Consider the following 19,440-nt stretch of genomic DNA (forward strand, 5'->3'; position numbering starts at 1 on the left):
ATAGACTTTACTACTAAGGAAGCGTGTGCTGATCAGCCAACAGGGTAATCATGGTTGTTCTGCACAACGTAAGTTAATAAATGGTCATCTTGTTTGTTAGTCAGTATCTGGTGAATATTGTATCACGATTCAGTTCTCCAGGACTCAGTCACATTTGGGCAATACAATAAAATTAAGCTTCCAGATCTGGGAAGCTGAAAACATCCTGGGTCTCAGTTGATTCCACTCAAAGGACAATCATATCTCCTTTTATAAGAGAGTTAATCAGTCTTACCTTAACATCTTTTTAGGGGCAAGAAGTTCCATAAATTCTATGTACTAAGAGTTCATTTAATTCAATTGCTTGCAAATTAAATGACAATATTATATTTTACAAGCAGTAGCGGCACCAAGAGGTGGCTTGTAGGGCTTTAGAAATCTCCCAATTTCCATCACCTGCTTCAAGCCTCCCCAAATGTAATTATAATGGACCAATTTTGGAGGTGTGTAACTCACATTTTTCAAATCTTATTTAAAGTATCTTCACAAAACAGTTCTATGGGTCCTCATCATGCACTCAACACAACTCCAAGAAGTCCCCAAGCTCTTCTTCCAACCAGACTTTTGACCCTGAGGCCCCACTGTTCATGAGTGAAATCAATAGCAGAACAAGGAGGGACAGCACATTCTAGAAGAAAGAAGACAGGACTAGAAATTAGGGGCCGGGTGTGGTGACTCAGGCCTGTAATCCCAGCACTTTGGAAGGCCAAGGCGGGTGGATCACGAAGTCAGGAGTTCGCAACCAGCCTGGCCAACGTGGTGAAACCCTGTCTATACTAAAAATACAAAAATTAGGTGGGCAATGGTGGCATACACTTGTAATCTTAGCTACTCAGGAGGCTGAGGCAGGAGAATTGCTTGAACTCGGGAGGTGGAGGCTGCAGTGAGCCGAGATTGTGCCACTGCACTCCAGCGTGGGCGACAGAGCAAGATTCTGTCTCAAAAACAAAAACAAAAGAATAAAAGAAATTAGGATACTTGATCCTAGCATTCTAGTCTTGGTCCCCCATGAGCTGACTCCAGGGAAGTCACTGAGCCTCTCCTGCCTTATTTATGATAAAAGAGTTGGGTTATGTGTATATTACCATTTTTTCCAAATCTAAAATTCTGATCTTGCGAATCTCTCTGCAAGAGAGTAGATAATGTTATATTAATTTCTTTGCAAATGCATTTGCTAAACAAAGGGATGAGTACTTATTAACCAGCGAGTCCTCATCTCTGTTCTAATTTCACCCTGGGCTATTTGATAAAATAGAAGTTCTACACATTTACCAAATTTACCAACACTGTAACTGTTTTCTTAATTGGATTGAATTCATCTTGAGAGCCAGGGCTGCTTTTCATTTATCTTCCTGTATTCAGGACCTAGCACAGTGCTAAGCATCCATACACTCAAAAAATGTTTGCTGAACTGACTGAGTCCATAAGAATTTTTAAAAATATAATATAGACAATATAGGAAGTCCATTCAGTCAACATGTTTTAAGATAGTGGATTAAACCACTTTCAAGGTGTCACTTTGTCTCTTTCATGTACCAAACATAATAAATATTTTAAAATTATAGATAAAATGCTCATTTGAAAGGTGTTGTTAACTTCCATTTAGCTTCAAATAGATTGCAATGCTTTTCTTCCTGTCCTTTAGTAGCATACCAAATTTCAAGAGTCTCTTTGATATCATGGATCAAACAAAAACAAAAGTGACCTTGCTTCATTTAGTTAACTCACTTTCCCTTAAATAAATTCTCCCTGAACAAATGTTTGGGTAAACAAATAGTCTTCATCTTTGTACCCAAAAGATCAATGAACTCAGATCATAGAGGACATAAAAGTCACAGAGTCAAGGAACCCCTTGGCAAGCACACATCCAGTCATGACTATGTTCAATTCAGATTGCTCAGTCAAAATGGAGCTGACTTAAATTTTTTTCCTACTGCTTATACAATTATTAATTGATTAGCTACTTTTATCATTTTAACTGTTAAAACCACTCAGGTTTGTGGGAATTTGATCAATTATTCTGAGATTCATCTACAAAAGATCTACCTGAATAAACATGGTCAAGTCTCCAAAGTCTTTGCATTAAGCCAGAGGTATTTCAAAGTGTTTTTGAGCGTGTATTTCCATCAAGAAATGTGGCATTTAAAAACACACCTTTCATTCACTACCAAGAACAAAGGTTTTCGTACCAATGGCATATTCTGCAGTGACTTCGTAGATAATGGTATATTTGAAATGACATAATTTTGTTTTTAATTTTCTACAGGTCATTGTAGTATATTTTCAACAGCTTGCAAATTAATTTTTAAATTATAATATAACCCTTGCTGGTTTTTGGGAGATGAGGGAAACTTTCCTTGCCTATGTGCTTCAGTGTCTCCTGGAAGTCTATGGAGAGCCACAGGATATTGGCACCAGAAAAGACATGGCATCTTTCCCGAGGATGAAGTAAAGTTCACCTAACTGAGACCAGTGATCATTGCTGTTTCTCTCCATTGTATTACAAATACGATGGCAGGAGAAGAGGGTTATATTGAAAGGAGCCATAACAATTGATTCTTGCATCCTCTTTGCTCAGTGGAACAGTTGGAATGGAAATTTGTTGAGTCGCCTCTGGAAGGAGAGATTTATGATCTGGCACCTTCATAGACATGAATGGCAATATAACCAATTGAAAGAGTGATAGTTGCTAGGACCAGAAGGAATCCCCAGATTCTCAGAACTATAAGGGGAGTACATGGGACTAATATTCAGCGAGCAGTAGGCTTTGAGGCTTTCCACTGGCAAAGCTCGAAAAGCAAGCAATGGACTCCCGTCCCGAATGCTAAGAAATTTAGGGTAACTTCAATGCCTTTCTCAGGATATTGTGTTCAGCACCCCTGCTAGTGGGGGAATGGAAGTGGAAAAGTGCAGGGACTTACACAGAATGGAAGTCCTAGATGTTTTAGTCCACTGTTAATGTGTGGGAAATGTGATTCCTCAACCCAATTCCCAGGTAACCTGGTAAATAATTTAGGCTCCTGAAATACTAACATTGCAGTTGTAACACTAGGCACCTTATGCACAGTTGTTGCCAATTTCCTATCACCAAGGCACAGGCTTTTGTGTTTTTGCAGTTCTGAAGATGAGTTTTGACTGGATCACTCCCAACCTGTGTGATCAGCTGTGTGATTGGGAGACGCATATGGCCAGGCCTGTGGAGTCCACTCAGGCCAAGTGACAAAGACCAAGCTCTTGGCCTCAGCTTTACCCTCACAGAGAGCTGCAATTCTACCTAAGTTACCTTTCCCCAGTTTTAGTGTATTCATTCTATGTAATAGCACAATCATAAAGAAATTAGAAAAAGTTGAACAACATTTTTTAAAAAATCATAACAAACAAAAAGTTATGTTCAAAATGTCCTTGCAGTTTTGGCAATGGGATTTCCCCATTGTGCTTAACCAATGGCAGAAGGAGTGATAGAACAGGATTCCAGAGGTGCAGGTTTGAATCCTCCCTCTCCACTAACTGCATCATGATTTTCGACAGGTCAGTCTTCTTTCTTGAGCTTCAGTTTCCTCAACTGCATAGTGAGGGTTTGCTTCACAACTTCTCATGTGTTTATTAAAGATTACACACCAGGCCAGGTGTGGTGGCTCATGCCGGTAATCCCAGCACTTTGGGAGGCCGAGGTGGGGGGATCACTTGAGGACAGTTTGAGACCAGCCTGGCCAACATGGAGAAACCCCATTTGTACTAAAAATACAAAAATTAGCTGGGCGTGATGGCACACACCTGTAATCTCAGCTATTCAGGAGGCTGAAGCATGAGAATCTTCTGAACCTGGGAGACGGAGGTTGCAGTGAGCCTAGATCATACCACTGCACTCCATCCTGGGCAACAGAGTGAGACTCTGTCTAAAAAAAAAAAAAAAAAAAAAAAAAAAAATTAGGCACTAAGTATCTAACAGTCTAACAGTCAACATTTGTTTTTAGGCACTCACACTGTAGTAGCAAAGACAGGCAAGAAACAAGAAATTCATATATATATATATAATATGCACTATATCTGTTCTTTTTACTTTATAGGATTGTTTTGAGACACAAATAAAATAGTTGATGCAAATGTTTGATAAACCGTGAAGAGCTATTTTTTTTCAATGAAAGGCCCAGCATTCTGTCCATACTTGACTCTCCATAAATATTTATTAAATTGTGCTTCTGTGATTATCATTTTTTTTGTGAAAATGTTTTGTGTGTTTGGTAAAAGCAATCTTCCAGGTTTTCTTAGTTCATGAAAATGGAGTACATTGAAATGAGGTGATATTTCTAAAGCAGAAGATTTGACATGACCACCTGGATGTGGCTCTGTATTCTCTTATCCTTTCCCAAAGCCTTATCCATCTCTCATCAGCCTCTAAGACACACAATTCCTTTCCTTGCTCCTGCAACCCCTGACCAGAGTATCATAGATTCGGGGGTCTCGGGACACAGAAGGAAGGAAAATATATCATGTCTGTTATGCAAGTTACTGGTAAATTTTGTTTCTTTGCATTACATGTTACCTGTACTAACCCCTTTAGACCATACCAAAAAGTATAAAACATAGTTCTTTTTTTTCTTTTTTTTATTATTATTATACTTTAAGTTTTAGGGTACATGTGCACAATGTGCAGGTTAGTTACATATGTATACATGTGCCATGCTGGTGTGCTGCACCCATTAACTCGTCATTTAGCATTAGGTATATCTCCTAAAGCTATCCCTCCCCCCTCCCCCGGCAAAACATAGTTCTTACTTGGGAAGAGTTTATAATCTATTTGAAGAGAGAAAACATATGCATGCATACACATGTACAAATACACAAGAAGAGAGAAGAAACTGATGTGATTAAGAGCTGTGTGAGTAATTCATACAGTGAGTGGTATATGTATTTGATCGTGGGAGATTTCCCTGTTCAATGGAATTGTGAGGGAAGGGCTCATAAGTGAATTACTAAGTCCAATTCTTCAAAATGTGAGGTGAGTACAATTTGGATGGAAAGAGAGGCGGAAGAAGAGTCTTCCAGATGAGAGGATACAGCACAAGCAAAGGCTTGTAGGCAGAAATGAATAAGGAGTGTTGTAGAAGAATCTATAAGTACCCTTCGGATAAAATGAAGGGTTTCATGCTGGGAATATTGAGATACATATTTGGGCAACTATGAAAGAGCAGATTTATGGCAGAACTTAAATATCAGTCTAGAAAGTTCAGGCATTACCTATTACATAGAGGGGAATCACTGAGTTTTTAAAAAGGGAATATTGGCCGGGCACAGCGACTCATGCTGTAATCCCAGCACTTTGGGAGGCTGAGGCAGGCGAATCACTTGAGGTCAGGAGTTCGAGACCAGCCTGACCAACATGGTAAAACCTCGTCCCTACTAAAAATACAATAATTAGCCAGGTGTGCTGGCGCACACCTGTAATCCCAGCTACTTGGGAGACTGATGCAGGAGAATAGCTTGAATCCAGGAGGCAGAGGTTGCAGTGAGCCAACATTGTGCCATTGCACTCCAGCCTGGGCAACAAGAGCAAAACTCCATCTCTAAATAAATAAATAAAAATAAAAAAGAGAATATTCCAAGTAAATTATGTTTTTAAAAGATTTCTCCCCCAAACAAGGTGACGCAAGGTGGATCATGAGCAGGAAGTTTATTTATTCTGCTGCCTTTTCAATGTTGTTTTTTTTTCTCTTTATTAATAAAAGAAATATAAGACATAATAATTTATGGTACAGTTAACACCTGGGAACCTTTCAGTTTATGGCAACCAGCAGGACCATTTCCTTACAGTCCCCTAAATGTTTCCTCAAATCCCTTCTCCCACTCTCCTCAAGGGTCACTAATATCTTGAGCTTCTTGTTTATTGTTCCTTTGCATTTCTTCATAGATTTGCCATCTATGCTTGGACTCTAAAAATATGTTCAACAATTTTGCATATTTCTTCTTTATGTAAAAGGAGTTCTTCACACATTCTTCTGCAACATGCTTTTTTTTGTTCAATGTTACATTTGTAGGATTCACTTATGTTGTCATGTGTAATTGTAAGCCATTAACTGCTTTATGGCATTTCATTATAAAAATGTACTGTTTATCCATTGAACCATTGATTCACATGTTTTTTTCTAGTTATTTTGTTATTAGAAATAGTGTGGTCGTGAATCATTTTATATATTTCTCTAGGTATACGTATGCAATAATTTTTCTAGGGTGTATTCCTAGGTGTAAAATTGCTGGATCATTATGTACACACACCTGAAAATTTATTAGATAATACCAAATTGGCAAATTGGGTTTGGTTTCATTCAAAAGATATTTTACCAATTTACATTGTCACCAGAAATGTGTTGGTGTTGTGGTAGTTCTACATATTTGCTGACCCTTGATACTGCAATTTCTTTTTTTTTTTTATTTTTTTTTGCTTTTGCCAATCCAGTTGGTATAAAATGTAATCTCATTGGGGATTTAATTTCCATTTGTTTAATTACTAGCGAAGCAGAGAATATTTTTCATGTTTATTGGCTATTTGGGGTTTCTCTTTGTGAAGTGCCTCTTCAGGTTTTTTGCCCATCTTCCCATTGGGTTGCCTACTTTTCCTTTATGTATATATTAGATATAGGCCTTTGTCTGCTATATATGATGCAAATGTCTTCTTTTTTCTCCTTTTTGTTGTCTTTTGATAAATAGGCATTGCTTCATTTTAATGCAGTCAAATATATCAACATTTTCTTCTGTGTTTGTGCATTTTGTGTCTTATTTCAGAAATCCATCTTATGCTAACAACAGATGCTAGGCCTACAGTATTTTGACTTTTTTCTACAGTTTATGAAGGGAGGAGAAATGAGTAATGACATGTATTAAGATGATGGTTGACAACAGTCTAAGAGAAGGAGAGTCTGACGATAGGGAGCCCAGTCACTGTTAATTTTAACCATTCAAACACAAAACACTAAAAAAGTTTCTAGAAATAAATTAGGACAATTTCCAAATATATTTAATTTAGCTTTGATTAAAATTGAGACCAAATTTCCCAAACTTCAGTAGCAGAAATTTGCCATAAGTAATTTTGAGAATATCAAATGCTGGAGTAGCAGGTCACCTTTGTTCATCTACCTAACAGGGAAGACTACTGATAGTTACAAAAATTTAAATTTTTTCTATTCTTATTCTAAATCTTGTCATCAGAAGGTTGGCTTTCTTTTTTTACTAAAAAGGACAAAAACTTTCCTGCAATACTGAGAGGTTTCTTTTAAGTTTCAAGGATGTTGATTTGTAACATTTAGAATATGAATGGTTGTTAAATGAAAAGCATGTATGAAAATGTTTGTTGAAAATTGTATTTACACACAAACTCTGTTAATTATAATGGCAATACAAAGTTATTATTTATTAACCATATGCTGATTAACCTGCTTATCATGACTTCACTCATCTAGTTGCATTTAAACAAAACGAAAATTAGCTGAGCATGGTGGCAGGCACCCCAGCTACTTGGGAGGCTGAGGCAGGAGAATCACTAGAATCCGGGAGGTGGAGGTTGCATTGAGCCGAGATCGTGCCTGGGCGACAGAGTGAGACTCCATCTCAAAAATAAATAAATAAATAAAAATAAAATAGATCATAGAGATTCACTCAGAGTCAGGAAAATAGCTAAAGACATAGCAGCCTCTTGTAAAATGATATTTTGCTAGTAAGCTAAATAGCTGATTCTAAAAGATTGACTGTAAAATATAATCAGATCTAATTTTTATTCTACAGATTTAAAATTGAGGGGTGCACAAAGACACAGCAAACAAATACAAAAGTAGGAGTGACAATATAACAGCACACAAAGTATAGTATACAACAAAAAAGCATTTAGTAGCTCAAAAAGAACAATTTACTTTGATAAAAGATGTAGCTCACAAGGAAGTTGTGAAAATGCCTGCATAAAAAGCTTAGCATTCAATTACGGAAGCAGGATCTCACATATATGTCTTATATATATGGATACAAATACACATATATGTGTGTATATATGTATAAAGGAGTCTGTTACAGTGATTGACCTTACACACTTGTGAGAGCTGGTTTAGCAGTCTCTTATAAGACTATTGTCTTTATGTCTGATGCTGATCTTGATGTCCACAGGGCGGTCAGTCAAGAGAAGATGGATGTAATCTGAAGGGGAACAAGAAGAACCTGGAACCTACCAACACAATCTAGAGTTCATGAGGACAGACTTGTTGTAGGACTTTCTCCTTAGCTCAGCTAAAAACGGGGTCCTTGTCATATGGCCAGGAGAGATTAGGCTCACAGACACTTTGAAGGGTGAGAAAAAAACGGAATTTATTGGGCGAAAAGGAAAAAACTCAGCAAAGGGAAAGAGGTTCCTGTTAACAAGCCCCCATATCACAGATTGAATCCCCAGGTTACCACCCTGGAACAGGAAAGGCCAGGATCCTCCTCCCTGCAAACAGCACAAACTTCCTGAGGCTCCACCTCAGTGTACACTCCTCCCAGTGTGCAGGCCAGTCAGAGGTTCTCCAGGGACCTCTTTATACTTGGCTGTCTTAGACTGACACCTGTCAAAACCTGTATCAGTTCCTGTTGCCTCTGACTTTTATGGTATGCATGTCCTACAGAAACTGGAACACTTGATGTTGATGTTGAACATGTACACACCTAGTGTAGAAGCCAGAGAAACTGAAGGAGGACCCAGGGGAAGGCCTGGGTGTGCCTGCTGTGTGCCTTCTGCCTTACACCATAAAGGTGAGCAAGCAGGTAGGTGATGGCACGTGTGAGCTACAACAGGGCTGCTGTTCAAACCTGTCCTTCATGTCTTGCACAAGAATCTCTCTTGTGGTCCACCCTAACCAGAAATACACAGAAAAGGGAATTCAGGGAATATCACATATTAATTGATTTTAAATAAAACAAAACTATTTTTGACAAATAAAATCAAGACACAGCTCTTCAAAAATAACAATAAAAATTATATGCTTCTGGCAATTGAGACCAAGGAGAAAAAAGAGAAAAACACAAATAGATTATGTTTGAAATGAAAAAGGATGCTTTAAATTATACACTACATCTGTTTTATTAATTCTGAGATTCTAGATTGAGTAGAACAAATTGTGGAAAACCATAAATGACTAAAATGTACCTAAGACCTATAGATGACAGTAACAATAGTAGATATTAAAATATTCTCAAAGATTTACTAGCCAAAGAGGACATTGGCTCATATTTGCACGTACATAGAACCCATTGACTTTTAAGGAACAGATAATTCTTGGGCTATTTAAACTGTTCCATAGGGCAGAGAAATATGGAAATCTACCCAGTTCATTTGTTCATGGCTAGTGTTAATCTGATATCAAAGTCTGATAAGTAAAACACAAACTACCCTTTTATAGTTTTACTTGTGAATATCCAAGCAAAAAAATCAAAAGTAAGTATTGGAAAACTAAATCTAGCAATATATGTATATCACAACCAAGCAGGAGACTTTTCAGGAATGCAAGGCTGGGTCAACAGTAGATCATTTAAAATGTAATATAACTAACTAATGACATAAAGAAAAATGGAAGCTTTTTAAATGAAAACTTCTCATTAAATATTCAAGACATTTGATAAAAATTCAATATTCATTACTGTTTTAAAAAATCTCAGTAATTAACCAAAAAAAAGCATGATAATAGGAAATATGAAACTTACTGAATGACACACAGAGGTATTGCCTTTAAATAAATACATCACATTTGTCCTGAACCTGTCATGGTTTCAAGGGTGGGAAAATTATTCTGGTAGGCTTAGACTAATCAGTGTTTACCCTTACATCTGAGAATGGTCAGTCTTCCACCAAAAGCCTACATTTGCATAAAAATAAAGGCAGATTTTTTTTTTTTGAGATGGAGTCTAGCTTTGTCACCCAGGCTGGAGTGTGCAGTGGTGTGATCTCTGCTCACTGCAAGCTCCACCTCCTGGGTTCACACCATTCTCCTGTCCCAGCCTCCCGAGTAGCTGGGACTACAGGTGTCTGCCACCATGCCTGGCTAATTTTTTTATATTTTTAGTAGAGATGGGGTTTCACCCTATTAGTCAGGATGGTCTTGATCTCCTGATCTCATGATCTGCCCACCTCGGCTTCCCAAAGTGCTGGGATTACAGATGTGAGCCACTGCGCCTGGCCAGAAAGTCAGATATTTAAACGAAAACTTGGTCTATTAGAAAGAAGTTTTAATAGATGCCAAGTAGAAAACTAACAATGTTCACTACAATATCAACTAGAAACCCATTTTAAACTATAAAGAAAGTTCATTATAGTGGGCAGATAGAAGATATACACACAGAAATAGAGTTTTGCTTGTGATGATCAGTTAGAAAATAGAATAAAAAAAGAGATCTCAACCTAACTTCAAAAATAAATACAAATAAATATCAAATGCCCAGAAATAAGCTTAATAAGAATTTGGAAGACACAACAGAGAAAATAATGTATCTTAACTTAAAGGACATAAAGAAGATTTGACTAAATGGACAGATGGACTATATTTCTGGTTACGAAAACTCAATATTATAACTTTATCCATATAGTTGGGATGAGATAGAACTTAAAAAAATGATTCTTAACTTCATCTAGCTAATATATGTTTGAAAATAATGAGGGGAGATCTACCAGAAAGTCATTAAAATATATAGCAAGACGAGGTATTAAAATAACAATTTTACTTCTGGGAAGTTTTTATATATAAGAGATCAAAATATTGCAAAAATATTAGAGCCCCACTTTATACATCAAAATATATTCTAGAAAAATTAATGATTTAAATATAAAAATGAAACTGTAAAAATACTAGAATAAAATACAGGACAAATTTGAATATTCTTGTCATTTTGGGATAGTGCTGGTCTTTCTTAGCACACATAACAAAGTTAGAAACCACACAGAAAAAGGTTTCAGAACTGAGTACATAAAATTTTCTAAATCTCTATATCGCAATCAAATAGCATCATCATAAGTCAAAGGATAAATAACTAACTGGAAAATGACATGCCACATCTGAAAAATAAAAGATTTATATTCATATCTTATAAAGAGCCAAAACAACATAATAAAAACTAAGCATTACATATGAAAAGTAGGCAGAGGACATAAAAATAAAACTTAAAAAATAGCTAATGCATTAAAGATGCTCAACTTCACTGTTAGCCAAAGGAATACATACTAAAACAATATTTTTTAACAGTTAGATTGGGAAAAACATTTAATAGATTTCAATTACCCGATATTAAAGAAAATGAGAAAACAGATATTTTAACACACTTTAAATATGCATACTCTAATTATTCAACTCTAGGAAGTTATGCTAAGAGATATAGATTCTCAAGGATGTTCATTGCAGAGTTTTAATGAACAATAATTGGAAACAACCAATTGCCTATCAAAAGGAGTTTGTTTAATTTATGGCACATTTGTACAAGGGAATATTACATAGTCATTAGAAAGATGAAGTTTACATTGGTATAGAAGGCTAAACAGCAACTTTTAAGTGGGAACAAAATCTAGTAAATGTAGTATAACCCTATTTTTACAGTGAAGAAAAGAATAGATACTTATATATTATTAGATCTACTGAAACAAACTCTTCTTTTGTCTTTCTTTTTTTTCTTTTTGAGACAGTCTCGCTGTGACACCCAGGCTGGAGTGCAACGGTGCGATCGCAATCTTGGCTCACTGCAACCTCTGCCTCCTGGGTTCAAGTGATTCTCCTGCCTCAGCCTCCCGAGTATCTGGGATTACAGGCATGCGCCATCATGCCCGGCTAATTTTTGTATTTTCTGTAGAGACAGGGTTTCACCATGTTGGCCAGGCTGGTCTCGAATGCCTGACCTTGGGTGATCCACCCGCCTTGGTCTCCCAAAGTGCTGGGATTACAGGCGTAAGTCACCATGCCCAGCCTACTGAAACAAATTCTGCAGATATTCCAACCTTTTAATAATGGTTATCTCTGACGACAGGGATTATAAGAAATTTTAACATTTTAATTTAAATACTTCTAATTTTTTTCAGTGTAGTATGATTTTACACTCATGGGAAAAAGGTTATTTCTTCCTCAAGTGGAAAAGAAAAAAGTGAAGGAGATAGTAACAGATAAAATGGTAATTTGGAGTGAAACAACTTTGAGGAATGTTTTTCAGTATTAGAGAGACCTGTGTTTGTTTTGGTCCTGGGGTGGTGGGAGAAAGCCAATGTTGGAAAGAGACTGAGAGTGAAGGGAATGTTGATTAGCCAAGGTTCCAGACGGGCTGCAACAGAACATTAACATGGGGCAAACGGTAGGAATAAGGAAAGGAAAAGAGGATAACATAAATAAAACTAAGGCAATTTTTTTAGGAGTAAGGGCATAAAAGGACTTACAGTCAATGAAACCTATGCTTTCCCAGTGGATTTGGAGAAAAAAGTAATCATCTGAGTGGGAGGGTTGGGACTATGAGCTGGAGGCATAAAAGAGTATGTGGTTGCTGCTGGGCAAAGAATCGGCTCTGAATTATCAAGTATGCTTGTGAGATTCCTGGGCTCCATCCCAGATCTACAGAATCAGTCTCTGAGGGAAGCTGATTTTAGTGCATTCTAAAATCTGGAAACTTGGAAATAAAAGGTTAACTAAGAACATGGGGCCACTGCTGATGCTATATCACAATTATCTGCAATAGCGTTAATCAATACATTTATGATTTTCTTCAGCAACATTTAGCAGCCAGGGAAGAGAAAGTCTGAGAAAAAAAAAAATGGATGGTTAGGCATACCCAGAGTTGGGCTTCGGCAACATGGGTGTAGAAGAAAATCACTGGGTCAATGGAACCTGAGATGCTGGGAAGTGCATCATTAACGTGGGTAATCATGAGGTAATAATTAGGTGGAAAGGAAGGCTTTGAGGGACTGGAATTTAGAATTAGGAGGTGTAGGGGAAGTGAGGTCAGGGTGTGAGAGGTGGTTATACTTATAAACACCAGGCTTCTATCTTGGGATTGCGTGAGTGTAGGCAAAGATGGTTACACAAGGCAAAAGTAGATAAACACAGAATAGAATGTTGGGGAGAAGAGAAGATAGGAAGGGGCAGAGCCAAGGGAACTATTAGCCAGCCCTGGAGAATCAGTATGGCAGTGCATCCAGGAAAGCTCATCAGCTTTAGAACCATTGACAGCAGTCACCATGCTCATTCTTTCCTCTGCATGTTGACAAATGCAGAGTTAGCTCTCAGATGTCCCTATGGTGACAGCAGAAATTTTGGTTCAGTATCTTGCTTACAACTCTATTCTACTGTATGGTGTATTCATTCAGACATCTTAGTCACTTAGACTATTAATTCCTTAATAATAGAGATCTGGTTTTGTTTTTTCATTTTTAAATTCCCACTGCTTAATGCTGTGCCTGACACATGGTACATATTCAATGAAAACTTTTTCTGAATGAATGAAATTTAAAAGTTTCCTCATGCTTCCAGTTAGAACTTTGGAGTCAGGGTATTTTGACAAAGGCTCCCTCCCAGATGGAATAAAGGAGGGATACTATTCATTGCTTACCTTCTTAAGATGCTTTTGAACATTTTGTTAGGTGGCTGGAACATTTTGTTCAGTGAATATTTTGTATGAGTAAGCTATGTTTTATGATGAGCTGTTCGTGGTGATGGAGGTGAGAAGTGTGACTGTCAATTGAAGGTAGTAAAACAGAAATAATAAAGATTCCATCCTCCTCTACCTAAGCATGAAATGTTCCATATCAAACTCTCAGTTCTCTTCAAACTCTCTCCCTAGGGAGCCTCTTTACTCCAGGCTCCAGTTATCACCACTATGAGCACACAGACATTCCTTCCTCATCTGGACCCATATCACTTCCTAACTTACATCGCTCAGAAGCCTCTGAGGCTCAGTTTTGCACAAGCAGAATTAATGATCTTCCACTGCACTTCTGGTCCTCTTCCAGGATTTCCTCTCCCAGGGCTCAGCAGCACCTTCCCCAGCAAGTTAGGAACTCAGGAACCAACTTTTCTCAGTCTCTTTTCCTCATCTCCCACATCTAATCCATGAAATTCTTCCAATTTTAAGATATAAAGAACTCCTGGATCCCTCCATTTCTCCACTGTCAAACTACCACCCAATTCTGGAATTCTGTAATACCCCCAAATGTATCTGCCTATGACCATTCCAAGCCCCCTCCAATCCCCTCTCCACCTCACAGCTCAGAGGATCTTTTCAAAACTCTAATCTGATCATGTTGTATTTCTGCTTAAACCACCTTAATGACTTACGCTTTTAGCCCTAACTACCACTTACAAGGCCTAGTAAGGTCTGACCCTTGCCCACACCTCAGGGCTCATTTTGCATGCTGAACTCCTTCACTCTCTCTGGGGCCAACCACAGTAAATTTCTCTCATTCTTTGAGAGGCATCATGCTGTCCCCTACCCCCTACCCCCAAAGCCCCCAAGGCCTTTGTACATGCACTTTCTTCCCCACTTCATGTAGTTAACCCCATGCTTCTTTCTGATCTCAGTCCACACATGACTTCCTTGGAGAAGCCATCAGAGATCTCTCCAACAAAGTCAAATCCTTTTGTTATATTTGCTTATGGAAATATGGCCCCCATCTTTGCAGCATACATCTCAGTTGTGATTTTGTATTTATGTGTGTGGGATTATTTCACTTACATCTGTCTGCTTCACTAGACTCTAGGCTCTGTGAAGGACAAGAACCCTATGTGCTCTTGCTAAGTGCAGTGCTTGGCATGTAATGAGTGTGCAGTAAATGGTTGTTAGATGAGTGAATGGGAAGACCAGAGAACACTCTTACATGTTATTAGCTGTAGTCACAGTAAGAAAGTCCTGTTTCTCTGGTCCATCCACTGGGACTTGGTAATGGTGTGGTCATAGGTAACTCTTCTAGACAATGGTATTTATGATAACTTCATTAGGAATTAAAGCCAAAATGCTAAGGTTTTGTCCTGGTTCTGCAGTAGTGTGGCCTCAGGCAGGTTATAACTTTTTAAAGTCTAAATTCTAAATGTCACCTACAGATCAGAAGTCTCCTTCTGCCTTTGGCCTCTCACCAGCTGCTTTCTCCATGTCCTCTCCTCCCTCCCTTTTGGCAAAGCTAGGGGAGGGCCTGATGCAGAGCTGGCTTCCCTGTGGGAGGACTGGAAGGAACCACACAGCATGGATACTAATTCCATGAGTCCACGTTGGTAATCAGAAACTAGGCCTGCCTTGGTATTTAGAAACTAATGCTATATTCTATTTCTTCAGATAAGCCAGTTTTGAAAAACAAGGCTTGAATATTTGGCAGGACAAGGAGCTAGTCCCAAACACAGTTTCTTGCCAGCAAGGATGTCAATTTATCAAATTGAAAGGGTATAACCTAGGAGCTTCGGTTAGGTGTACTGGCTCCCTTTCTTGTTTGATTAGAATGACATACACGCTAATTCATCTCTTTCCGGCTCAGTCATCACCATGCAGTAAAGAATTTCAAGCTGCTATTGTTTATTTCCTATGTATTATGTCTAAATATTTCATGGTGAATGAAGAAGAGTGACTATTTTCAAACTGGAATGCTTCTTCAGAAGAAACCCAAACTGGAATGTTTCTTCAGAAGAAACTTCAGAAGTCACCAAAAAGGTGACTCCTCCATCTTTCTGATTCTTGGATCCTAAAGTATCTTCAGCAAGTGAAGCCCAGTTTCATAACCGAAGAGGTGACTCCATCTGTCCTACAGACTTGCAGTGTGAAGCTTGCAATGGTCTCTCTGTATGTTAATTTCTCCATCTCTAGGATGGCCTATCTGATTCTTACTAACCTCAGCGTGGTATCATGAAGCCACTGAAATGATACCAGAAGAAAACAAGAGTGATTAATCTTCTAGGATGATAAATCTATATTTTCTTCAAATTCTTCATTTTGCATAAAAACCTTTTTCAGAAAAGAATGTTAACATTGGATATATCTACACCTGATTTGACAGTTCCAAACTACACCCCAACCACCCACTTCTGAATGAGAAGAAAAAAAAATCAGAAGCCTGCAATTGTGTAACATGCAAATCTTTTCTGGACCAGGGCCCATCACTGTGATTTGGCAACACAACTGGCACATCTTTTTTCTCATCTCTTGAAAAAAACCAACAGAGAAAAAAGTACCTTGAGAGTAAAGGTAATGATTAATCTGTCAGGCACAAAAGGGATTGTTTTGGGGATTTCGGGTTCTAAGTCGCAGATTCAAACAAATAGCAGCGAACAGGGAATGACAGTTCCACCAGAAGACGATTAAGCCACAGCCTCTAATCGGAACGGCATTTGTACACTCAGAGACTCTTACCAGACATCTCCAGGAATCTGTGAGCCATTGTCAAAACGTCCATTTTCATGTGGCTGTGAAAGTAAGGACCACAACAGGTAGGTATTGGTGGAAACAGGAGTCCTCAGAGAAGCCCCAAGATGCAGCCTGAGGGAGCAGAAAAGCGGAAAAGCTTCAAGCAGAGACTGGTCTTGAAGAGCAGCTTAGCGAAAGAAACCCTCTCTGAGTTCTTGGGCACGTTCATCTTGATTGTAAGTATTTCCTGATTTCCTACATTCAGACCCAATAATGCCTCCCTAGCTGCCAGGCTGGTAGTGGAGAGTTTTGTTTGGTTTGTTTTCTTTAAGTTAATTGGGATCAGATTCATCTTTTCCAGGAAGAAACAAGTTACTAGAGGCTGTTTGACTATTTAGTGGTTGTGATATTAAGTTTTCAATGACCTATTGCATTTATCCACAAAAGTTGATGGGAATGGAAGAGAAGGAGTGAGTGAAGTGCCTTCTTTATTTCAGGTATTTACTTATACTCTAAAATGGCTTTGTGATTTAAAAGTCAGTCGTTAGTGCTTTCATTGATCAATTGATTTGTACCCTGCTTGCTTCCTCCAAGCATTGGGGTGACTCAGCCACCTGGAATAAGCATCAATAGTCAATAAATATGGTTGGCAAAAATATACATATGGATGGCAAGAAACATCTCAGTATGACAAGTGCTTGACAAGTATTGTGCTGTCAGATCACTTGATTTTTAAGAAATTAAAAATTGCACTAGGTAGAAATAGAGTACCAGGCAATAGCCCAGCTTTAGTTTTGTATCATTTTTGGTCTCTATTTAAAGCAAAGTAATCTCTAAATATCTTTGGAGATTTACAAGACAATTACAAGAACCTTCTAGATATAAACGAGGGACGACTTCTAAGAACCTCTTGAGGATTGCCCAGAGATTTACTCAGCTATTAACAAGAGACCGGAAAGTTTACTTAAGTGGCCTGGGCTTTCATTTTGCTGCACGTTCTAGCATTCTCTGTATCCTGAAGTTTTACCTGGAGCCAGGCCATTTGTGAATAGAAATGTATTATCATGTGGCAACTATTGATTTCAACTGTTTTTTTTTTAATCCTGCTTAAGGATTTCCTACTCCAGGTATAAATAATTTCATTTTCCTTAAAGTTATAGAGAATAGCCCATAAACTCTGTGCATTAAAAGTTCTTTGCTTTGGGCAAATACATAATAATTTAGAAGAATAAGCTTGGAATGCATCAGCTAAGCCAAGAATGAGAAACAAATGTGAACTCAAAAAATTGAACTAGTGGAATGTGAAGAGAGTCATAAGTTTTCTGGCCTCTGAGAAACACATTAGACCAGATTCGTTAAAGCATTTTCAGGGAGTTACGGACAATTTCTTGCACTCCTCATCTTCCGTTGGCATTCATTCCTGGCTGCTCTGACCACACTCACTGTCATAATGTAGTAAGACATTATGTAGTAAGACATAATGTAGTAAGACATTATGTAAGTAGTTATTTCTAACTAAAATAAAAGAAATAAAAGAGAGAAGATGAAAGTCAGTGATTCTTATGATTCCCAGTCACTGCTTACTGGAAAATCTTTCTTAGTGAGACTGAGACCCCTCTGTCATGTTACTTGACAATCTGGCCCCAAAGAGGAAAGCAGTTGTCAATACAGAATGATTACAGCCTCACAGTGACGAGTGAGTCAGAAAAGTGAAGCAAATTCAGTTACAATTCTTAGTGCTCTGCAGAAAACAGAGGAGGAAATGAACTACACATCTTTTTTTTTTTTTTTGCAACCAAAAAGTTTAAAACCCTCTGTATTTCTTAAGAAGAACCTGTTTCATAATCCCGTGCTTTCTGTGTTGAAAGTGAAATTTGCTTTCAGCAGTTCACTGTTCAACTGGCCTTGTGTCTTCCCCACTATGCAAGGTAGGGGCTAAATAAAGAACATCTTGATATTGTCTGTTGAAAAATTAAACCTTCTATGTTCTGGATAAAGCCAGTCATTTCCTGAAATATTTAATTTCCATTTATACTATACATTTATTTTCTAAATTGAACCCTAATAAAATCTGCAACCTTGATTATCATCTTCAGTTTTGTTGGAGCTTGTGGGGATGTATAAACAAAAAGTTCCTGCACAAACACAATTTTTTTAAACCAAGAAATCTACATGGTTTTGCTGAAAGTTTATCCAAAGTAATTTTCTGCTTTACTAGAGAATGTGCATTTTGCCTTGTATTTTCTAGTAAAAAGCTTTGTTCATTGATAAGGCAAAGGGAAGGGGAACATCGAAAAGATGGCAGAGGATATAAAGGACTCAGTCTTTCAAATATGTGAGATTGTTTTTTTTCCACCAACCTTGGGAGTCTGGTTCTATTTTTTTTTCCCTCCTTTCAAAAACTGCTCTTATGGGGAGCATCTCAAACTAATCCACACCATGGTATAAATTACGGGTCCCCAACACATAGGCCACGGGCTGGTACAGGTGGTCCCTGGTGCTAAAAGTTTGGGAACAGTTGGTGTAAAGGACTGATAAGGCCTACTGGTAGCATTAAGAGAAAAGAAGGTCCATGAAAAATTCTTTGTAAACTACAACTAAAACCAACAACAATTAAGTCATAAGCCAAAAAGCTAGCTCTAATTTGGCCTTTTAGTCATTGGGATAGGTAGGCCTTTCACCTTTACTAGTGTGGGGGGAAAGTTTGCAATGCAAAAGGCTGCTCTCTTCCTTGGGCTGAACTTCACAGAATCTCTAGTCATGTCTAGTCATTTCTCACAGGGACTACGCTCACTCCTACTACTCTATATATTCTCCTCTCTCTTCAAACTTTTCAGGATTCTTTGATACAGAGCTCATCTTATTGAAGATGCTGAAGTGAACAACCCAGCAAGCCCCTGTATTTCCTCCTGAGGTGGAAGGACAGCTTTCCAGGGCTGGACTTTTAAGTAGATAACATACTGTGTAGTCGGACAGATGCTGAATTCTTTTCTCACCCTGTCAAGCTTCCACATTAGAGGTCTAACTTTTGGCATCTCT

General features: G+C 38.0%; 1 protein-coding gene across 2 annotated transcripts in view; it reads left to right on the forward strand.

Moving 5' to 3' along the window:
- The first annotated feature begins 16,235 nt into the window (after window positions 1-16,235).
- The window catches only part of AQP9 (aquaporin 9), a 47,810-nt gene continuing 44,605 nt past the window's right edge, over window positions 16,236-19,440 (forward strand). For both annotated transcript variants that reach the window (XM_004056262.4, XM_019011047.4), the window contains exon 1: window positions 16,236-16,637. In XM_004056262.4, coding sequence (XP_004056310.1) covers window positions 16,527-16,637 — 111 coding nt within the window. In that variant the 5' untranslated portion in view covers window positions 16,236-16,526. The remainder of the gene's footprint in view (window positions 16,638-19,440) is intronic.

Source organism: Gorilla gorilla, chromosome 16 (assembly GCF_029281585.2).
Source record: "Gorilla gorilla gorilla isolate KB3781 chromosome 16, NHGRI_mGorGor1-v2.1_pri, whole genome shotgun sequence".
Classification (NCBI taxonomy): domain Eukaryota; kingdom Metazoa; phylum Chordata; class Mammalia; order Primates; family Hominidae; genus Gorilla; species Gorilla gorilla.